This window comes from Tyto alba, unplaced genomic scaffold (assembly GCF_018691265.1).
Source record: "Tyto alba isolate M040663 unplaced genomic scaffold, T.alba_DEE_v4.0 Super-Scaffold_40, whole genome shotgun sequence".
NCBI classification, from domain to species: Eukaryota; Metazoa; Chordata; class Aves; order Strigiformes; family Tytonidae; genus Tyto; species Tyto alba.
The window spans coordinates 18,665,067-18,686,344 of NW_024881316.1; the positions used below are offsets into that span (position 1 = coordinate 18,665,067).

Genomic DNA, 21,278 nt, shown 5'->3' on the forward strand with positions numbered 1-21,278 from the left:
TTCAAAAGTTAAATTAACCTAATGAGAGGAGTGAAAAGTGACGGTGAACCCAAACGTCTAGGGGAGAGGGTTTTTATTTCCCGCTGGTGCGTGACCGAGTCTGTGATACGTGGTAATAGCAATCTGCTGGATTGCATCTCCCGTTGGGTCCAGGTGGCCCCTGCGGTCCGGGTGAGCCTGGTGTTCCTGGAGGGCCTGGCAGGCCAGTAGCTGGTAAAACAAAGCCAGAATTAGCAGAGTCCTTTCCAGAGAGCGTGCAGTGCTCCACGTTTCATCACTGACAGACAGCTTCACGCCAGCGCAGCCCCGAGAAGGCAGGCTGGTCTGAGCTCACGCTACAGCCAAGCTCGGGAGGAAAAGCACGGGTGTAAAACCAGTGTGAAAACCAGGAGAAAGGCCTGTTAGTTCATAAATAACAATAGCAGAAATAAGTCTGGAGACTCGTACCTGCAGGGCCAGGTGGTCCAGGGTTACCAGGCAGTCCAATTCCAGGCTCGCCTCTCTCCCCTTTCTGTCCTCTATAACCTACACAGAATAAAGATATGAAAATAAGAGCGTCCTCTTATAAACAGCGATCTTCCTTATTTCTTGTTGACAGGAGATTATCAAGACAAATGTAATTGGGAAAACACATGATCACTTCTTTTTCTAAAACTGGTATTTTTTTCTGAGACAGTTCTTATATGTTCCTTCAGGAAAATATGAGCATTTCTAGCAGTCACTGTTGCATCCTCTGCCAGAGGACTCTTGCTACGTTCAGTAGCCGGACCTTTCCCCGAGATTTTAAGCTAACTTCCTGAAGTTCCTCTAATAAAGAACCAAATGTGTATTCTGCTTCAGTGTTACCTGTTCGATGACATGATATTAAGCACCAACCCAAAGGCCATCTGGAATCTGACCAGCCCTTCTGTGATAGCTCACAAACCGAGCAAGACTTTGCCCCCTTCACCTTACATAAAACTTTCAGTCTGCACTTTTGAGGCTGTAAACTGCTAGCTCTGTGCTTGGATATTCCCTTGCACGAGAGAGAAGTCCCTCTCCCCCTCCAGCATTACACAGCTGCCCTCACGTGGCATTAGGCATCTTCAGAGCTTGTGCAGATTTTGGGTTCTAGCATGCAAGGCCTACTTGGACCCAGGTGGCTGCATAGTGTTAACAAGGTGTGATTACTGATTATACTTTGAATATCTCTGTCTGTTTTCTTCACAGGCCATAGCTTTGTATTTAAATAGCTTCCATCTTGTCAGGTGCTGCAGCTCATGTCCAATCCCTGGGTTTTTTTCCTTAAGCTATTTGTAAGAAGTTTTATTAATTGGAAACACTCTGGTTGCTTCCAGAGCAGAGGACTCCTGGCTATTGGTATAACAGTTTGCTTAATGTTTCAAGTTAAGAATCCATCTACAAATGTATCTTTTCTCTAGACCATTAAATTTATGTAGGACAGGGAATCAAGGCATTTTTAAAGGAACAAGTGTGACACTTGCCACAACCCCTTACTTTAAAAGGGATTATAAGGAAACCCTCTTCTCTACCCAACACCTCAGATGTTGTCATGTAAGGTGACAGAAGTTGAAGATTCATTTGTCAAGTTCTTGCCACATTTGCAATGAAATTTGTTCTACTTCATGGATCATATATTTCCAGTGTCGTGTACACCATACAACAAACTTCCTTTTGTGAAGAGCTGTAGCTTAGTTTGAATTAAAAGAGAAGAGTCATTCGTGACCAGTCAGCACAGTGGTATCAATCCACCTGACGTCTCATGAAGATTAATGGGCACTGGGAGATGGATGGCAAAGGATGTCTTGTCAGGGTACTGCGGTCTGTGGCGACACTGGTACTTTACAGGATAATCCAGAAGGAAACTACTGAAAGTGTTGCAGGTACCAAGTCAGAGTTGTTAGAACAGACACAATGCAGTAGGAGAGGTACACAGAGTATTCAAGCTTTCCGTTAAACACAACCTCATTATACACTTTGGTAGAAAGTCCATCTGTTGCAATCATTCTAGGTTTCAAAACAGAGCATCAATTATCTTACCCTTCTCTCAGCATCCCAACAAGGAAATTACAGTGAGGCAAAACCATTAGAAAATGCATGCAGAGTGATGTGCATAACATAACAAAAGGAAATCAACTGTTTAAAAGCTCACAGAGAAACAAATTTAGTATTAATCATGCATTCTGGTCACCGAGTTGTGTTAAGCAGAATTTTATAAGGCATATACTCACACAAGCTATAAAGACTGAGAAAAGGGGATATGCAGGTGTTTGTATTCAATTGTGAATCTCAATTTTGCTCTTTAATGACCATTAGTATTTATAACTACATCAAGTTGGTTTGCTCTGAAAATCTTCTGTAACACATAGTAGTTGCTACTGTTTCAGAAGCTCAATCATACAACCACAGATCTACTACATTTCCTATTTATTATATGTATATCTCTGTTTCTCAATTTACAATAGGTAGTTACAGTACATTTCTCACTACAAACCCAGTTAACTGCAATTTTACAAAGTAGTGCTGCCACTAATTATTTGTTTTGCATTTCTTCAGTTATGGGGAAAAGAAAGAAATCACATTTACCATATATCACATTTACAATCTCCATGATAATCATTACTGTAGGTATCTGAGATGACACAGTTGAAAAGGGACTGAGAGAGACTGAAAGATTCTGTGCACATCACTGGAATTCAAGATAATAAGGAAAAAAACTCCCACAATAGAACAAAGACCTGCCTGCCAATGCAAATATCTGATCCAGGGTAGTGTAAATCATTACTGGTTGTATCTGAATACACATGCAAAGGTGTAGTTTGTACACAGTGGCAGGTAACTTCTGTTGACACTGAAGTTTATTACTAAAATTCCCAGATTTCTCTTCTGAAAATAAGGCTTTATTTAACAGGGTGTAAGCTTATTATTAAACAGGCCTATGTGTAAACAATCCGAACAATGTAATGTGTAATTCTGGAAGGAAAATATTTTATTTCTAATGAGGTATATTTTGCTCAGAAGTAGGGCCATGGTTATGCTTCTAGAGGATAATATCACCTGCTCTCTGAGCTTAAAGTGACAAACTCACACACAGTCAAATGAAAATATTACCATACACATAAATCAGATTTTGTTTTATTGTTTCATAATGTAAAGGCACATATAAGATGCTGCCTATTTTTACTGGTAGAATTACAATTCCAGTAAGAGGTACCTGCTTAATTCACAAGGCGACTGCTTTAGCAATGCCTTTCACTCACATTCCATAAGTTTTGTTGTGATATCTGCAACCCAAAAGCGGTGGTATGTAAACATGTACCCAGTGTGGGTGATATGGTAAACACCTGGTAGCAGTATGTCGCAAGTACGTGTTCAAACGGGTAAGCTTTCTTCTGCTCCCAGGTGAGTGGTGATGGCTAAAATACAGCTCTCGGTTTGGTGCTCTCTGCAAACATCAGTCAGAAGCATCGCTCCTGCACCACCCTCAGCTCTACTTGTAAATGACACAAGTTCATGTCTATGAACTTGGAAGATAAAAAGTTCTCTCATTTAAATAGCTCCAAAAGGTATTCCACCTATACCATGGAGACTCTCTTCCATCTGCATGGATAAAGCAGCACCTGAAATTAGCATGTCAAGTATCTAGAGAAATCTGAGGTTCTTTAATACAAATATGAGGCAAAAGCATTACCACGACAAGGAGCAATGAGACTGAAGTATCCACTGTGTTTTACTGTGCAAAACAAACAACTGCAAAGCAACAGCAAGGGTGCTAAGAGCAAGCCCTCTCATCCAGCCTCCAGTGCATATTCTGGATTCCTTCTGTGTGGTGTGGCCCTCTCAGCTGAGAGGTAGTAGCTGGGTTTCAAATCAAGGTAAAACAGATTAACTTCACTCCCCACAGCAAAGAACACTTTACAGGAGGTAACGCTTGAAACCAGTACAGCTCTTGCAGAAGAGTGACTGTGTGTCTGGACAATATTCACTACCATGGGTTCCTGATGCCAGCCATGGTTTCTACATGCTGCCACCACACAAATTAATAATTATAATAAGAGACACAAATTTTACAACAGAGATTAGCAATAAAGATAAGGAACTTTCACTATTCATCACATGGTATTTTTCTTTCCTGAGCTGTGATGTTTGATTCCACAAGGCCACCATGAGTTCTGAGGACCTATAAAAAACTCTCATTTCCGTGACAGAAACAGTGAAGTTTAACTGGGATGAAAACTTCTTTCCTCTATTGAGAAAATCCCAATAGTTGTATTAACATAAAGGATCTCTGGATTGCAAAATTATTCCAAGGCAAATATGGTCGAATGGACCAAAACTCACTAATATTGTTTTAAAAATCCAATTAGGTCAATGGAGTTAATTGATCTAGATCCTCTAACACATGACAAGCTAACTAACTGTTCGCAAATGAATGACATTGCTATGGCTTGTCTAGGAAGTCTTGAAATAAACTTCCTGTTTCTCTGTGAGACATTAGCATCTTCTAAAACACAGACAGTAAATGAGTTCCTCTGCTCCCCCTTAAGCAGACGCTACACATTTCACTGGTAACACTGCCTCACAGCATCAGCTTGCTGATGCATATGCCACAGGCTATTTTTTTTAAATGAAGAAATATATATATATATACAGATAAAACTCTTCCAATCACTATTATATAAAGTCTTTTTAAATGCCATTATGAAACATTCATAATGTAAGTTTCAATTCTTTGTTGTTTTTTGTTTGCATGTTATATTTTTACTGAGACCGTCCTATAAAATCAGCATTATTTGTACCTGTACCACTGGGAAGTACCAGAGGTACGCTATGAGCAACCTTGCTGAAAGGCCAACAGGTGACAATTCTGGACTTCATTAGAAATGAATGACTCTACGCCCAAGAGTCTAGTAATTCCTTAAATACACTTTTTGAAGACCATGCCAACACTTCCAGAAGTTATTATCTCGGTTTTCTGCTTCTGGGACTAAACCCTACCTATTGGCTTGCTGTGCAGGAGGAGGGTCTGGTGGAATCCAGCCAGACCCACACCAGACCAGTTCCCTGGGGGAACCAGCATCACATTCAAGGCTGTACAGGAGGGACTCCTGCGAAGCTGCAAGTTAAGATAAGCACCTCCTCGGACACACAGTGATTCTGCCCTTCCCGCCGGCTGGCTCTAGCAGGCTCTCTGCTCAGCGTGCAGCGTCACAGACTGGCTCTGGAGGTGTCCGTAGAGGTCCTCTTAATTGCTCTCCAAAAGCATCTACTTCTTTTCACTGGCTGTATGCGACAAGTGATTGCTTCACTCTGCCAGCCCAGATGTGTATTACTGCACACAGCAAAACCCTGGAGTTGGCAATCTGGGCTACACCCAAGTGAGAAATATGATAAGGGGTATCTGTCAGTCAATACCAAATGCGCTTTATGACTTGGGCATATGTGCACACAGCATGCTACCTTGATGGTCTCAGCCACACATGCATGTAAAATGCTTCTCCAGTAAGTCTGGTCTGCTATGCCTTTTATGTTTGGAAATAAGACGGAATATGGAAGGACACTTTTCAATCTGCTCAGAGATTAGAATTGTTATTTACTGTTGGCACAAAACAGTAACACGCACAGGCACAACTGGGAAAGGCGTGAAGGGTGCTTCATGAACTTACATGAAGGCCATGTAAATGTGCTTCTCTCATGGCACTATCCCTTACTCATGAGTGTAAAAAGGAGGCAAGACAAATTTTTGATTGTCTTTCCTTGGAAGTATAATTTCATGTATCTTTTGATGTATCAGAGAAGTAAGTGCTTCTCACTTATCTTACCTCTTACTAATCAAAAAAGGGTATTGAGCGTATCAGTAAAATAAATTGAAATCCTGCGCACATGGGGCACTACTTTTACTTAAGCATAAGGCATGAAAAAGCAGCTTTATTTTATTTTCAAGCATAGCTATCATCTTTACTCTTGATGCTCACTAGCTGGAAATGAAGCCTAGTACAACATTCCACTTCCCAGAAGCATCTGAGACTATCCACCACATACATCATCATTGAACAGTCTGGCACTGACATTGAAGTTGACCCTTTACAGTGATCTGAATATTTAGGTAATGATGCAGTCAGTGTTGTAAGATTCTAAGCCTTTTATGGTCTTTCTTGATCCTTTATTCTTGTTCTTCTCATTCTGAGCTCATCACATTTTTCAAGCTTCTGTCAGGGGTTTGCGATTATCAATGTTAGTAAGTCTTTATTCTTCTCATAGCTTTAGGATCCACACATCTTCAGCTTTGCTCTCATGTTCTTCATTCCAGTCTGACTTGCTCTGACTCCAGAGCAGACCAAACTAACAAAAGATAATAAAGAACTACCTACAGATAAACTGCAAATTACATAATACCCACCCACAAAATATTATTAACTGATAAATTCTTTTTTGCTTTTGTTCCGGTCTCCTCTTCCTCTTAATCTCTAAGAGGCTGACTCTAGAGCAGAGCACAGCTACAATGAGCCTGGATCCCTTGAAGCTAATTTTGCAGTGAAAGATTCAGTGAGAGTCCTACACTGTCCAAACGCACTGCAATGTACAAATTACTGTTCGGGGTACAGTGAAAAGCTGATTACTCTGAAACTGATCTGTGAAAATAGATTACTTCACTGTAAGAAGAGTTCATGTGGTAATATTTCAGTTTTCACTGTTTCTTAAAGAAAAATATTTGCCTTCAGATTTTCCTGCCCTGTGTTGTCTCAGGATCAGAACTGAGAGCACTCAGACTTGGAGATCAAATTTTGTTTCTTAAATAACATGGTCTCTCAATATGGAACAGGATCTAAATAGTTACATTAAAGTGCTGGCATAGTTTTTCAGTCCTTGTTAAAGTATTTTAGAGAAAAAAAAATAACTGCCACAGTAGTCTAGATATCTGTCAGCTTTAGATATCTGTCAGTAATTAACTTTATCACTTATTAGAATAAAATGCACTGATTAGGAGTTTTTAATCAGTAAAATCCACACATTTACTATGGGTTAATATTTAGAACTAGTCTGGAAAAACATAAGTACAGTTTTAAAAGTTAATCATTAGGAAGCTAGACAGGTAATCCTGGCTTATTTAATAATCATTAGAAAGTGTATAAAGATTTCAAGATACAATTCATGGGAACATTTTTTGGAATTCCTACCTTGAACTACCACGTTCTCCTGGTGGCCCTGGCAAACCATCCTTTCCTGGTGGCCCTGGTAACCCATCTTTTCCTGGGGGCCCTGGTTTTCCATGAGCTTGGGAGGCAAGCATTGCAGCAGGCAGCTTCAGCTGGGATACAAACTGAGCCATCCTTTCTTCAGGAACAAAGGACACAAGAAAAAGTGGGTAAGAAATCTGCTAGCAAAATACGGAAAAATAAATAAAGCCCAAAGACCCAGCTAAAGTAAGTTTCTGAAACTAAAGTGTTTGATTCTTCTAAATGCCAAGGTATTAAATGCTTCTATAAGTACTGAGGTCTTCAGCTCCAACTCAAGATTCATGTCTGAGTCTTTACCCTTTGAAATAATCTGAATGAATTTGTACTAAATTTCCTATTCCCACTCTCTTTTACTAATGTATTCCAATATTTCAAATTACTTCTGACTCCTGTTCATGGAATTATGTAAAATACATGAACACAGAATAATTAGTACTTAACACCCCTATGAATGGCTACCTTATATGTTTGTAACCCTATATGTTTGTAACTCATATTAAGTTACAAAGTAGACCTTAAATACCCTGAACAGTTCTCGGAATGTGCTGAAACCCTGAAAACACTTGGGGAAAAACCTATAAATGCTCACTTAACATCGTTAATTGCAGAGATTTCAGCATGAACTGCTCGTGCTGGTGGAATAAAGTGCACTTGGTAACATAGCAGTGTTCCTTAGTGGTAGACAAAATAGGTACTAATCTTGAATCTGTCTCATTTATACTGAATTATAAAACTTAACTAAGCATTCCATAATTTAGCAGGTATTTACTGTGGTGGAGTTTTAAGATTTAAGAAAAAAAATAAGAGTAAAGAGAACTGTGGGCATCAAACGAAAAATAAGCAAGGTGATAGAAAATAGGCAAAGTGAAACAAAGTCAAAACCAGAAGATCTGTGAGAACACTAGTGAGGTGTAGAAAACAGAATAGCTATAAAGACAAACCCCAATATTCCATGTAGGCAGGATGCCTTTTAATACCTTCTTTTTATGAATAGTTACCATTCTGTTTAAATGGGAAAAGAAGGTAACTTCAGCCAACAAACTGCTCTTGACATACATAGTAGGTTGAACTTCTAAGGGGTAGCAGTTGCGGGAACGGTGAAAATACACAAAATGATAGCTTTGTTATAAAGTGAAAAACTGCCAGAATAGTTTAAAAAGTCTCAGGCTTTATATTATTTCTTTTTCCCCTAAAAGATAAAAGGTTTTGTATCCACAAATATTTATGAAAAAATAGCTAAGCATATTGCAGACATAAGAAATGCATTTTGCAATGGAAGAGAAGCTACAGGAGGAGTTACAGCAGAAGCTTGTTTCAGGCACCTACCTGAGTCACAGCTTTTCAACCCTGACTAAGAAAACACTGGGAAACAGCAGTATCTATTTTTCGGTGTAAGGATACACCTAAGAAAGCTTACATAGAACAAAGGTCTTAGCTGAATCTGGTACTTGCCTAAAACTGTGCCAGAAGATAGTGGTCTGAAAGGGAGCTTTGGAGCTCAGCAGGGGCATTTGCTGAAAATGCACAGCAGTATAGACCTGCAAGACTGAAAGCTGTCAAGCCTTTCTCTCATTTAGATGAGTCATTCACTAAGGGCCAAAATAATTAGATATTTCTATTGTCTTCACTTCAATAAAACATCAGTGTCTTAATAACTTGTTGTAGATACATATGCATCTGTAACAATATACAATACATATATGCGTCTACAATGATACATATATGTTTGCTATTATGATTTGGAGCAAACTACCTCTTAATGCTAATCTTTTACATAAGGTTAACACATACTATAATTTATAATTGAACATAATTATATTAAGTAGACTTAAACAACAGTTAAACATAACTAAAGCAACAAGGAAGCTGCTAAGTCCAATGTAAGTTAGATGACATTTAAAGAAATGTATGTAAAGCCTGTAGGGATGTAAAACATTTAGAACAGAATTTAAGGTTTATGTTTAGTTGCATAATACTTCATTTTCTTACCTTCAAAAACCTTAAGAACCTCTTGTTTGATGTATTTTTTTATTTCTTCAATAGAAACCGTATCAGCCTGATGAAGAAAAATAAAAGGTGATAATGTATCAGAAGAAATATACAGAGGGCACTTTAGGGTGATACAAAAATAAAAACATCCTGAAATTAGCATTAAAAATGTAAAGTTTTTATAAAAAATTAAATATTTTAATATATTTGTGTTATTTACTTAACTGCAAAGGCCACTTTATTGTAAATGCATTATAATATTGTAAAGACCACTAATACCATGAAGTGGAAGAGGCAGCCCCAACTGTCGAGATGACCAGCATGTTACGTGCACAGAAATTAATTTGCGTAAGACAGTAAGGATGTCCAGAGACACTGCTATGCTTTACCTGCCCTTCGCATAGCATTTGCCAACTTCTCACCCCTTCTACGGACTAATTGCTTTGATGCACAGGTGACAACAAGAACTGCATCACAGGACCAATAACTTCCCTGGAAAACTTTTTTTAGAGCTTTACTCTATCTCACTGAGGGTAAAAAGAACCTATAGCATGGATGTATGCCTGTGTGCACATGGAGACAAACCAAGATATTTACATCTGACATGCAGCATTTCACTGTCTTTTTAAATGCCAGTTTCCCTTTTATTGAGAATAATTTTTGTCTGCCTCCTTTTCTTTCTCAGATCCAAAGACTGACACATTAGCCCTTAAGCTTACGAAAAACTTGAAAATTAACAGTATTGAGTAGCTATATTGATTCATCAGGAGTTGAAGAAATAAATAGCATCTACTTAAAAAAAACAACCAAAGAACTGCTTGATCACCTATGTATATTTTTTTCCAACTCTTAACTGAATACTGATGCTATCTCAGAGATATCTTAGTTTTTCTGATATTGTGGTATTGCTCAGTTGAATTTCCACTGCTCAGCACATACTACCTTCACATTGTCTGAATTCACAAGCAACCAAGGAAAACTTGTATCTACTTACTGGAAACCCTGGAGGTCCTGGTGAACCTGGGGGACCTTGATGACCTGGTGATCCTGGGTAGCCTCTGTCTCCTGGTGGCCCAGTAGGACCCACATCCCCCTTTTCTCCTGTTGGGCCAGGTTTCCCTCGTTCACCTTGTGGACCTTTGTCCCCTGGAATACCCTGATCTCCCTGTGTAAAATAAAAGCAGAAAGAAAATCATTGCATACACTGGAACAAACCAGGAAAAGTCACCCAAGAATGCTGAAAAGAAAATTCTTCCCTATTAAGAAATAGATTCTGAGTCATGCAGTGAAGCTGATTTTACAGGTTAACCCTTGTCTGTGAAAAGACAGCAAGTAATGTTTTGTTTTCTTACTACTTTTAATGTTGAAGTCAGTGACAAAAATAAACAGCTTCACTCTGTAACCCACTTTTCAAGGACAGAACTAGGGTGCAGAAAGTTTATAGCACTTATACAAGGATCTAGAAAAGTCAAATAAGACGTAGGTAGAATTTAGGTGCTCAAATTCCCCCATGCATAAGGCATCAGACTTTCTTCTGTTTTCCCTAGAAGCCTAATATTCTACTTCCACATGTACACAAAATTTCAGTTAACCAAAGAAACAACAAATACACCAATCCATTTATAATGAGTTACTTCCTCACAAGCAAAATAAATTAAAGGTCAATGTTCTGGCCAGCAACAGCTTCCAGCATGGCTGAGATGGCATTAAAATTTGTTTTATTTGTGAGGAATTAGATCTTTTAGAGTGACTTAATGTGTTAGCCATTAGTTAACTGGACTACAGCTGTGGAGCAGAGTGCCACAGGTCACACGTTCAGCTTGTTACAGAACAGCTGGCAGATGTTAAGGGTCACTGACTGCCCTTGCTGCATCACTTAAAGCTAATGTTAGGTTCCACCATAAGCAGCAAACAGCACCAAGAACTGACTACAGCATTACTAGATAAATCCAGAATCTACATTTATGAAGGGTGAATGGATTGAATTAATTGCATTTTTAATCTACAGCAAGTACTGGTGAACTGTATTCAGATCTGAAACATCATTGAATGATAAACCAATAAAAAGTGAAGTTATCATCTTAAGTCATATTTACCTGATAGGTAAAGATTGAAAAAGAAAGAAAGGGAGGTAAGAGTGCAAGTAGGAGGTTGTATAACATATTTATCACCATTCTGTTCTCCAATCTGTATGATTTCCAGTGAGTTAGAGCTGACTATGATTACAAGGCCACTGTAAATTGTGATGTTTTATTGCATTAACTGAAACCACAATGCATTCCCAATTGGAATTTAAATTGCCCTCAGTAAGAGTGCAGAGGGTCTGAACTCTAAAAGTCTACCACAAGAAAAAAAAAAAAAAACCTGTCAAAATCTGAGACCTCATCACCTCACACCTATAATTTTAACCTCTGTGCTGGGTTGACCTTGGCTGCCTGCCAGGTACCCACCCAGTCGCTCTCTTACTCCCTCTCCTTGACAGGGCAGGGAGAGAAAATGAGATTAAAAGCTTGTGAGTCAAGATAAGGACAGGGAGATCATTCACCAATTAACGTCAGGGGAAAACAGACTGAACTTGTGGAAGATTAATTTATTTTATTGTGAATTAATAACACAGCAGGATAGTGAGACCTCCCCCTCGACCCATCCCCTTTCTTCCCAGGCTCAACTTCTCCTCACTCTTCTACCTTCTCCCCCTGAGCAGCGCAGGGGGAGGGGGAATGGGTCAGTCCGTAACACTTCATCTCTGCTGCTCCTTCCTTCCCACATTCCTCTCCTGCTTCAGTGTGGGAGACAGTCCTTCATGAACTGCTCCAGCGTACGTCCTTCCCATGGGCTGCAGTTCTTCAGGAACAGACTGCTTCAGCGTGGGTCCCGTGGGACACAGTTCCTGCCTGAAAACTTGCTCCTCTGTGGGCTCCTCTCCAGGGGCCGCAGGTCCTGCCAGGAGCCAGCTCCGGTGTGGGCTCTCCATGGGCTGCAGCTTCCTTCAGGGCACATCCACCAGCTCCAGCGTGGGGTCCTCCACGGGCTGCAGTTGTTTATCTGCTCCACCATGGACCCCCATGGGCTGCAGGGGCACAGCCGGCCTCACCGTGGTCTTCACCACGGGCTGCAGGGGAATCTCTGCTTTGGCTCCTGGAGCACCTCCTGCCCCTCCTTCTTCACTGACCTCGGTGTCTGCAGGGTTGTTTCTCTCATGTTTTCTCATTCCTCTCTCCCAGCTTGTTGTGCAGCACTTTTTACCCTTTCTATCACACAGACAGCACCAATGTTACTCATGGGTTCAGCTTTGGCCAGCAGCAGGTCTGTCTTGGAGCTGGCTGGAATTGGCTCTGTCTGACGTGGGGGGCAGCTCCTGGTGTCTTTTCACAGAGACTACCCCTGTAGGCCCTGTCACCAAAACCCTGCCACGCAAACCCTATATAACCTGTCAAACTGCTAACATGATCACATCGTCAGGAAAGTCAGTGTGACATGGAATAATCTCACTATGGTTACATTTATTGTGTTTCTCTTACAAGACCTATCTTGCCAATATTGCCGATGCCTGATTTCCAGTTTTCGTTTCTGGGCGTTAATACTTTGGGCAAATCTCTAAATATGCAGCATATGGATGATTTCCAACAAACACAGGGCTAATTTAGCTACTCAGTAGAATAAAGGCAAGATACAATGGGATACCCAAAAGACACCTGTAACCCTTAGTCAAAGACTCAAATTTCAACAGTCAGTGGGAGAAGGAAAAGAAGCGTATGTGCATTGAGGGAACTGGAAGAGTGATCTTCTGGTGGAAGAGGTGTACCTTTCCAGGTTACTATAAATTTTAAAATTTATAGGAAGAAATATTCTGTCCTGCATACAGCTATTGTATCAGGACACGTATTGCGACACCTTGAGAAATTCAGCGCAGAGGAAGGGTTCTGACCAAGAAGCAGAACTTTCACAGTCTGCAGGGAAGAAGCTCTTTCCTGGCTGTAACAAAGTTTTTGCATCCAACGTCCATCTCCTAGCAACCCAAAACATTATAAAATTGAAGAACAACTCCTGTTCTACCATGTGTTATTGCAAAACTTGGAAGAGGGATAGCCTTTAATATAACTTCTAGTTTAGATGCTTTTTTTGAGATTGAAGTCCAGCATAGGGAGCCACCGAACACACCATTTTGTCTGATAGCACTTTCAAATGAGAGTACCCACACGCATGTACCCACATATATAAAAAAAAGAGCTGTATGAAGATCACTATACTTACAAGAAGCCTTCATTAAAGACATATTTAAGGCATAAATATACATATATAATTTCTCAGGTTTATAACCCTGCAGTGTAGGTATGGATAGCTATTCTACTAGAAATAAAGAAAAATGCAGGTTTCTCTAACACTATGGTACTACAGCAGTGTGAAGGTGATCCTGGAATTATTTTTCTTCTAAACTATTCCCATTTTAGGGGTGGCCAATGTATAGGAGGCAGATCAAATACGACAGCCACTTTTCAAACAAGCGTTTTTTTAACTGCTTCCAGTGTTTTAATTTGTATTTGGAAGAAACTCCTTGTAAAAATTCATAAAACTAGGTCATATCTTCCTCCAGATTCCTCTTTAAACTTTCCTTCACTATGAATTGTACAAAAACCAGTAGGATATTTGCACTTTGCAATCTCTGCCTATGGTGCTGATTTATTCAGTCTTCTTCATTTCTAGCATTCTTCCATTTATTGCATTTAATCTTGTACTAAATTCTGTGAACTATTCTAATGGAACTATTGTTTTGCCTGGGTTTCTGCATACTGTAGTCCAGCAGGCTCCCAGTCTGTGATCAAGGTATGCAGAAAATAGCAATAAATGAGCCTGCCGCCAATACTTTAATCTGTTGTTGAAAACTTGAAAGGCGTACTTCTGATTGGAATAAACTACGTTTTCAACCTGTTTGCCACTCAGTTTATAAATTAGTAATAACAGCAGTGTTTAGTCACTCAAAGGACGTATCAGATTATTTCAGCCCAGGTGACTACTTCTTTCTTAAAATAGATACTATGATGATATATTAGATATGAAAACCTCAAGAGTTTTATTCTGTCCTTCCAATTTTGATGCTTCTCTTTTCTGCAATTGCAATGGCTGGTCTCAAACTAAAGGAGTATGCTGTACAGCAGTAATAATAATGGCCATAAGAAATCCCTGACTTTGTGTTATTTTCTGTGAACACTGCAACCTTTCTCACAGATGCAGGTCTGTAACAGAGGAAAAAAAAAATAATCTCCAACTCTCCCACTGGTCTTTTATCCAAAATGCAGATTTCTGCTGTATATGTCACTGTTACGTCTTTGGCAGATCTCCCCTTGTTTTCAATAACCTTTTTATTTTCCTGCAGAACTGCAAAGAACAACTGACAGCTTTCTGAAAACTGTATTCAGATACAGCAATGGGCATATTTATAACTCTTCTGTTATAAAAGATTGTGAGATACTTCAATTATCGCTTGAGACAAAAATTCTCCTGGAAACGGATGTATTTTTTAACATGTATCTATACTATTTATTTATATATATGTTTGTTTATTTATTTAACTCTGTACAGAGGGAACTAGATTGTGACACAGTTTGCCACTGATTCCTGAAATGAGAGCAGATTCAGGCAGCTGTGACCTCTCTGAGAGCAAGCATATATCCACATTTACATCTATAGCTACATGTACATGTGTGTATGTATGTACTCTGTCACCGATGAGACTGGAATGAATACACCCTCTTTTCTTACCCTGACAGCTCCCAAGTTTCACTCTCACGAAGCGAGCTAAGGCCGTGTCTCTTGTCTCCCACAGACTTTTTCAATATCTTCTCCCTGTCAGGACATTGCAAGGTCCTGCACTTACAGGTCCAGCCTCCTCTTCTGGTTTTATGTGTACAGTACTACTTGCAGTGCATTCGGAGAGGCTGACACTGAGAAGGACAAGGCTGAGTGGTGTAATACAGTACACAGTAGGTGGTACAATAAGAAAGTTCTTACATTTTATTCGTGTCTTTAAAGGTGGAAGCAGAACACTGCAAACTGTTATTTTTTGTAAGGGACAGTTCTTGTAGTAATGGTCAAAACTTCATGTTCCCTCAGTGTCATAAAGCAGCATTGACTTTTCCAGATTACAGAGGTAGATGCTTTTCTGATTGATCAAATAAACAGTGGCATCAATTGAATTAGGACATCAGGGCTTTAGCAACGTTATAACAGGAGCAGAGTATGTGCTAGGATTTCCTTTGCTTTAACAAAATAAAGATCATCTCTCATCTCCTGTAGTGATGCCTGTCCACCACGATCTTGTTACCATGAACAGAACTGTCTAAACATTTTAGGAAGCAGTAAGGTATTGCAGTGGCATTCCTGCTGCCTAAGTGTAATAAGCTTGTTTTATATAAAACATGATTTGTGTATGACATACAAAGATCCCAGGGATGATGATGGACCAAGCTTTATAGCTCTTGCAAAGTCTGACAGCATCACAACAGGATTAGCTACTTTCCAGTTTTCAAACTATTGATCAATTTACGCTGTCCATGACAACTGTGTTAGAAAGCCTATAAAATGTGTTTTTCCTCTAAATGCAGAAGCCAATTCAATTCTAATTCCTTAAAGTGGTGTCTAGGACTAAACCTGTTGGTTGTCTAAAAGATTGCCTGAAGTTCACAGAGAATTAATTTACTGGTTTTCCCTGTAAAATATGCTGCTGATAAGGTGCTTGGATACTTGGTAAAAAGAGAAAAAAATATTAAAACAAGGAACTTACACGTTCTCCTTTGGGTCCTCTGTCTCCTGGTCTCCCTACAGCACCCTGAAAAATTGTTTTTGAAAAAAGATAAACATACCACTTAAAGGCTTTTTTGTATATTCATCTGTTATCAGAACTGAAAGCAACTGCCTAGGATTAACAGCTATGGTATCTGTGAGGAATAAAATACACTAATATGCAAAAGGATGTTTTCCTACCGGAGGACCTGGCAATCCATCTTTTCCATTGATTCCCTATAACAAAAAAACACAACAATTTTTTAATAAATATGCTTATGTATGTGCATTTAAAAAATATAAATCTCAATGTCTAGTTTTGGTATCAGTCCATATTCTGAAGCTGCAAAGGCAGCAGTGTGGTTACAACATAAAAATACTCAGGAATAGTCTTGAGACGTGTAATAATAGAGCTCAGGGAAATGCTGAATAGCAAGCACATTAATTTTGAGCTCGAGAGCAGAACAAAAAAAAAATTTCAGCATCAAGATGTGCATCAACTTTAATGAGCACACAACTACTTTAAATGACAAGTTGCAGAACAGAAATTCTGCAGATGTGGAATACTGGACCTGTATGTGCACTTTTCCGGTCCCAGCTAGTCATTATACAACCACAGAAGAGATTTCTCTTATTCTAGATAATAGCCCTGATGCCCTATTAGCCTTCTGCTGTTACAGAAATGATGCATTAACAGTAAGTGGTCAGATCCACTCTTTGGTCTTTAGCATCTGAGGCATGGCACAGTGTCAACCTTCTGGGTTAAGCATATTTCTTTCCCAAAAGAGGGTGATCTCCTTCATACCACTTGCTGGAAACAGTTCCAGGTCTGTGTTATCCCCCAAACTGGAATGTGGCATTATCTGAGTCCTACTTGGCATGGGCCAAAATAATGTCAGAGAGTATGTTAACAGTTCGCACAATGCCAGATAACTTGCACTGATAAATTCTCTGACACTGTTTAATTTACTAGGATATACATGGATCTGCATAAGCAGCAAACTCACAGCTATTTCACTGAGTGAGAAAGAAGGACTCGCATGAGCAAAGACATCAGGAATATTTTCTGCCCTCTCATACTGCAAAGTGGAATTTTGCACAGATTAGGCACCTTGGGCCAATTTTCTGCTGAAGTTAGAGAAATTGTCTCTTCTTTCAAGACTGAATCATAATGTGGAGATGTGCTGACAAACTGAAATGGTCTGCTTCTCATGCTTGTCCCCAAAACATCAAGCTTTGGGGGAGATAATGAGTTCTGCGTTATCCTAGCTGAACCACTTCTAGAATATAAACTAGGTTGTTTTAAAACAGCTCAGACACTGCTCACTACATTGCTGTCACACTTCTATGAAAAAAAGAGGTCAGATTAAACATCCTAAGTGAACAGCAAATGCTTCAGCTGCAGTGCTGCATCACCTGTATACAGAAGAGTTATGAAGTTTATTCAGAGTCACGAAGCACATGCTTCTCTATCCAAACTGAAACAGGGAATGTATTTTGTCACCCCATCCTTTATAAACCATGTTGAGTCTCTAGGTTAATATACTCCTTCTGAAAAATATGAGAGGATCCTTTAGGTCAACAGGATCCAAAGGACCCCCCATAAGAACTTGAAAGGCAACATCTCAGTAACACTATTAAAACATCACAATACCAGGAATTCTTGACTGAACGGTTAATATTGAACGCTGTAGCTCTAAGTGTTCTTCAGATGTTACCTAGCCTAACACAAAGCAGGATGCAATCTCATTTATTTTGTAACTTATGATAAATAAAGGTACATCCTTTTGTAATGAACATATATATTCATTATAAAATTGCTTACTGGTTTTCCTTGTGGCCCTTCTGGCCCAGGGAAGCCTATATCTCCTATAGGTCCTCTTTCACCCTAAGAAAGAAGAAAATATACATATAAATCTGCATGTAAAATCTTGCATTTGGTGTTTGAAATATTTGAGTATTATCATAAGAGTCCAGAACTTAAATCTCTACTTACAGGTTCCCCTGGCATCCCTGGGGACCCAGGAGATCCTGGCTTTCCCTGCAAAAAGAGAACATTACAAATTCAAATTACTGGGAAGCAAAAAATAATTTATCCTAGGTCAAAAATATGAGAGGATATATATCTGAGTGAAAAATTCACGTTACTGCTCATTAAGTGCTTTAAGAGTAGAAAAAGAAATACTTCACCACACATTTTAAATATTTGTGCCATGTTAATCTGGCTCTTGTGTACAACATAACTCAATCACTTGGTCTTCTTTACCCTTTATGAATACTGACATGTTTTCATAAAATTTTCTTATATACCACTATGATTACCTTCTTGAGAAGTCATAGTCAGATCAAAGTTTATCACTGATTATGTGTAATCAAGATTTTTTCCTTCAAGTACTTCCTAGTCCTGACTTTTTTAAAAGTGAGTTTATTACTGATTTAACACGTTTTGGAAATTTTCTTCATGCTCTTTTTCAGCCACTTTTATTGTCATTTCATCTTCAGCCTATTCACAATCCTTTCTCATCTCATCATTTAGATGGTGATTTTACATGTCTTTATTTTTGAAATGATGCCTTGCTTTTAACAAGCTGTCCGGTTCAGCCCCAGACAAGAATCTATCACCCTGAATCTACATTTCCCAGAAATATCCTTAGACCAGATCCTCAGCTGACTTGTACAAGTGAGGAATCTAACACATCAATACCAGTGACAACTTCAGGAACAACAGGACTGAGGTTTCTTGTGGAGGAAATAAGATTTGGTGGCAATTCTTGCAGAATCTCAGTCCCAGCTTCCCTGATAATCCCCCTCAGCAAAAAGTCAAAGCTAAAATGAGAGGCTTATATTTCCCAATAGGAAAAAGGGTCCACTATTTAATGTGGGGAATAATGCCAGGCAAGGAGGACAAATTCTCTTCCAGTAAGATATGTGGATATATTTCAAAAACTATTCCTAGACTACTGAAAAATATTCTCTATCATACGTCTATTGATTTGTTAATTAAAACTGCTTATCATAAAATGTTAAAGTGAATAATTTCTTCCAGTGGGTTTTATTAGAATTAATGTAATCAACAGAATACCACTTCATCAGCAATGAAGGGAACCCATTAAATATTTCATATCCAGCTAGAAGAGAGAGCAACAAGAATAAGACTTAGAACATACCCAGTGGGAAATACACAGGGATTGAATGACTGTGACCATTCTAACTGGCTACTGCATTATTGTTTCACAGCATGAAATACATTTCAGAGCAACAAACTTTGAAACTCTTACATGTGCTATAAAACTCAAATACTTCTCTTTTTCCCTTAAGTGTGCAATTTTACCTTGTTTTAGGAGAATTCAACTAAACTAAGCCATTTAAGTTAATGTAATCTCTTGGAATTTAAAGTAAATAGTCTAAATCAGTGGCTAATGGAAATGGAAGTGCATAGACACAAACTTATCTTTATTTTGTGAAACACATATTTATAATTTAAAATCAGCTCCTGAATGGATTGGTAGCTGCCCAAATTTAATAATAAATGTATTTGCATATAAATAACTCCACATTGCCTCCTGAAATATGGATAAACCTTTTTATTAAACTGTGAATGCAGTCTAAAGAAAAGTTGTCTTTATTTCCTTTAGGAACACAAATGAATAATTGTAATTTCAATTTATCAGTAGTTACATTTCTTTTCACCTACAACAAAGTTTCTGGATGACTTTCAGAAACTTCTCTGAATACCACATGTAAACAGCTGACAAAGCATTCCCCTAAAGCCAATGTTTGATTGACTTGATATGCAGATGCTTGTGGATTGCAATAACTAACAGTTCATAATTTTTATTTTGTGAAAGATGCTCAGAAATTTGTGCATTCCCAGGAACACAGAAAATGTCTTTATCTATATTAAACTGAAGCAATGAGAAGAATCTCATATGCTTTCTTAACTAAGCATATGCAGCTTCAAATTCCAGCTTTATCTTGTATTCACACCATTCTCTCCTGTCACTTTAATAATAATATGAATCCTCAGGTGGTATTAAAACTCTAATCTCTTTAGGAAAAACACATCATTTACATACCTGCCTATAAAGCATTAGCCAAGTGTTAGCGTTACACAAACAGCGATCAAGATTACAGCTCAGAACCTTGCTTGACCTGTTTTTTCAGCTTCTAACAAACAGAGTTTTCTTTAATGAATATACATACCGGTGTCCCTGCTATTCCTGGTGTGCCAGCTGGTCCACGGTCACCCTGAAGAAAAGATAAAACCATATTTAAATGGCAATAGTCAGAACAGAAGTTTGTTTGTGGACTCCCATGAAAACCTGAGGGAGGATTATTCAGTGAACTGAAAATGAGGACAAGAGCCAGGCTCTAGCTAAATGCTAATATTTAGCTCGGCCACTGACTCATTCTACAGTCTTGAGTAAGTAACTTAAATCCTTTGTTTATGTTCTCTTGTATAATGTCATAATTTCCATGCTGTCCCTTCTACTCTGCCTGAGGCCTTCCTTGAAAGGGGATGGAAAGTTCCTGACTTATCTGTAGTTTTACAAATAATTATAATTTGTGGTCATGACAATGACCAAAATTCACATAGGGTAATTCACTATCATATCAACATCCCCATATTTAAGATGTATCTTTCAAATAAGTTTTTGCCTTCCTTGCTATCCAGTCACCCATTTGCTACATCCTCAATTTGCTTGTGCCATGGTCCTTTCAAGGCAAAGTTTCTCCTTTTAGCATACAGCCACCTTCATCTATGCTTTAAGCTCAGACAATGGCTTTTGTGCTGGAGCTACCGCCACATTCTGCTGTGCAGAAGAGCCCCAGGAGGTGTTGGGATTTCTGGTCTCTGTTCTTATACCTAATACTAATTTGTCCCATCCTCATTGTTTTGTTCAGGTAGCGCAATGATAATGCTGGTAATTAAAAACACTGAATTCCATTACACAAAGTATAGACGGATGACAGGTTAAGTGTCTTGCGTCCGGAGGGAGAAGCTTGCTTATAGGCCACAGTTCAACCTCTCTTGCTCTGAAGGCTAAGAGAATTCACTTGATGCAAGCTCACCCCTCAGTGAGGAACACAACACGCACCTCAGGAACCCCTGAGCGCTTCGTATCTGTAGCAGGGCATATCGGCTGGAGCACTGCGCTCTGGCCCTGTGGTCATTCCAGACCCAGAACTTGTGTCGTGGTGTTTTCCCCCTAGGCTGGCTGTGACGGTGAAGCTAGAAATTCCTAACGCTTCCCTTGCAACTATTTTTCT

The 21,278-nt window shown here is 39.0% G+C and overlaps 1 protein-coding gene across 1 annotated transcript; it reads right to left on the bottom strand.

Annotated features, from left to right (window-relative positions):
- Positions 1–4,752: 4,752 nt before the first annotated feature.
- Positions 4,753–20,339, bottom strand: LOC122154532 (collagen alpha-1(XIX) chain-like). The gene is made up of 9 exons (XM_042803596.1): positions 20,211–20,339; positions 18,004–18,048; positions 17,833–17,895; positions 16,209–16,244; positions 16,009–16,053; positions 10,222–10,392; positions 9,228–9,294; positions 7,179–7,335; positions 4,753–6,342 (listed from the first exon to the last, which is right to left on the bottom strand). The coding sequence occupies exons 1-9, from the start codon at positions 20,274–20,276 to the stop codon at positions 6,264–6,266; spliced, it is 729 nt and encodes a 242-aa protein (XP_042659530.1). The 5' UTR covers positions 20,277–20,339; the 3' UTR covers positions 4,753–6,263.
- Between the last annotated feature and the right edge of the window lie 939 nt (positions 20,340–21,278).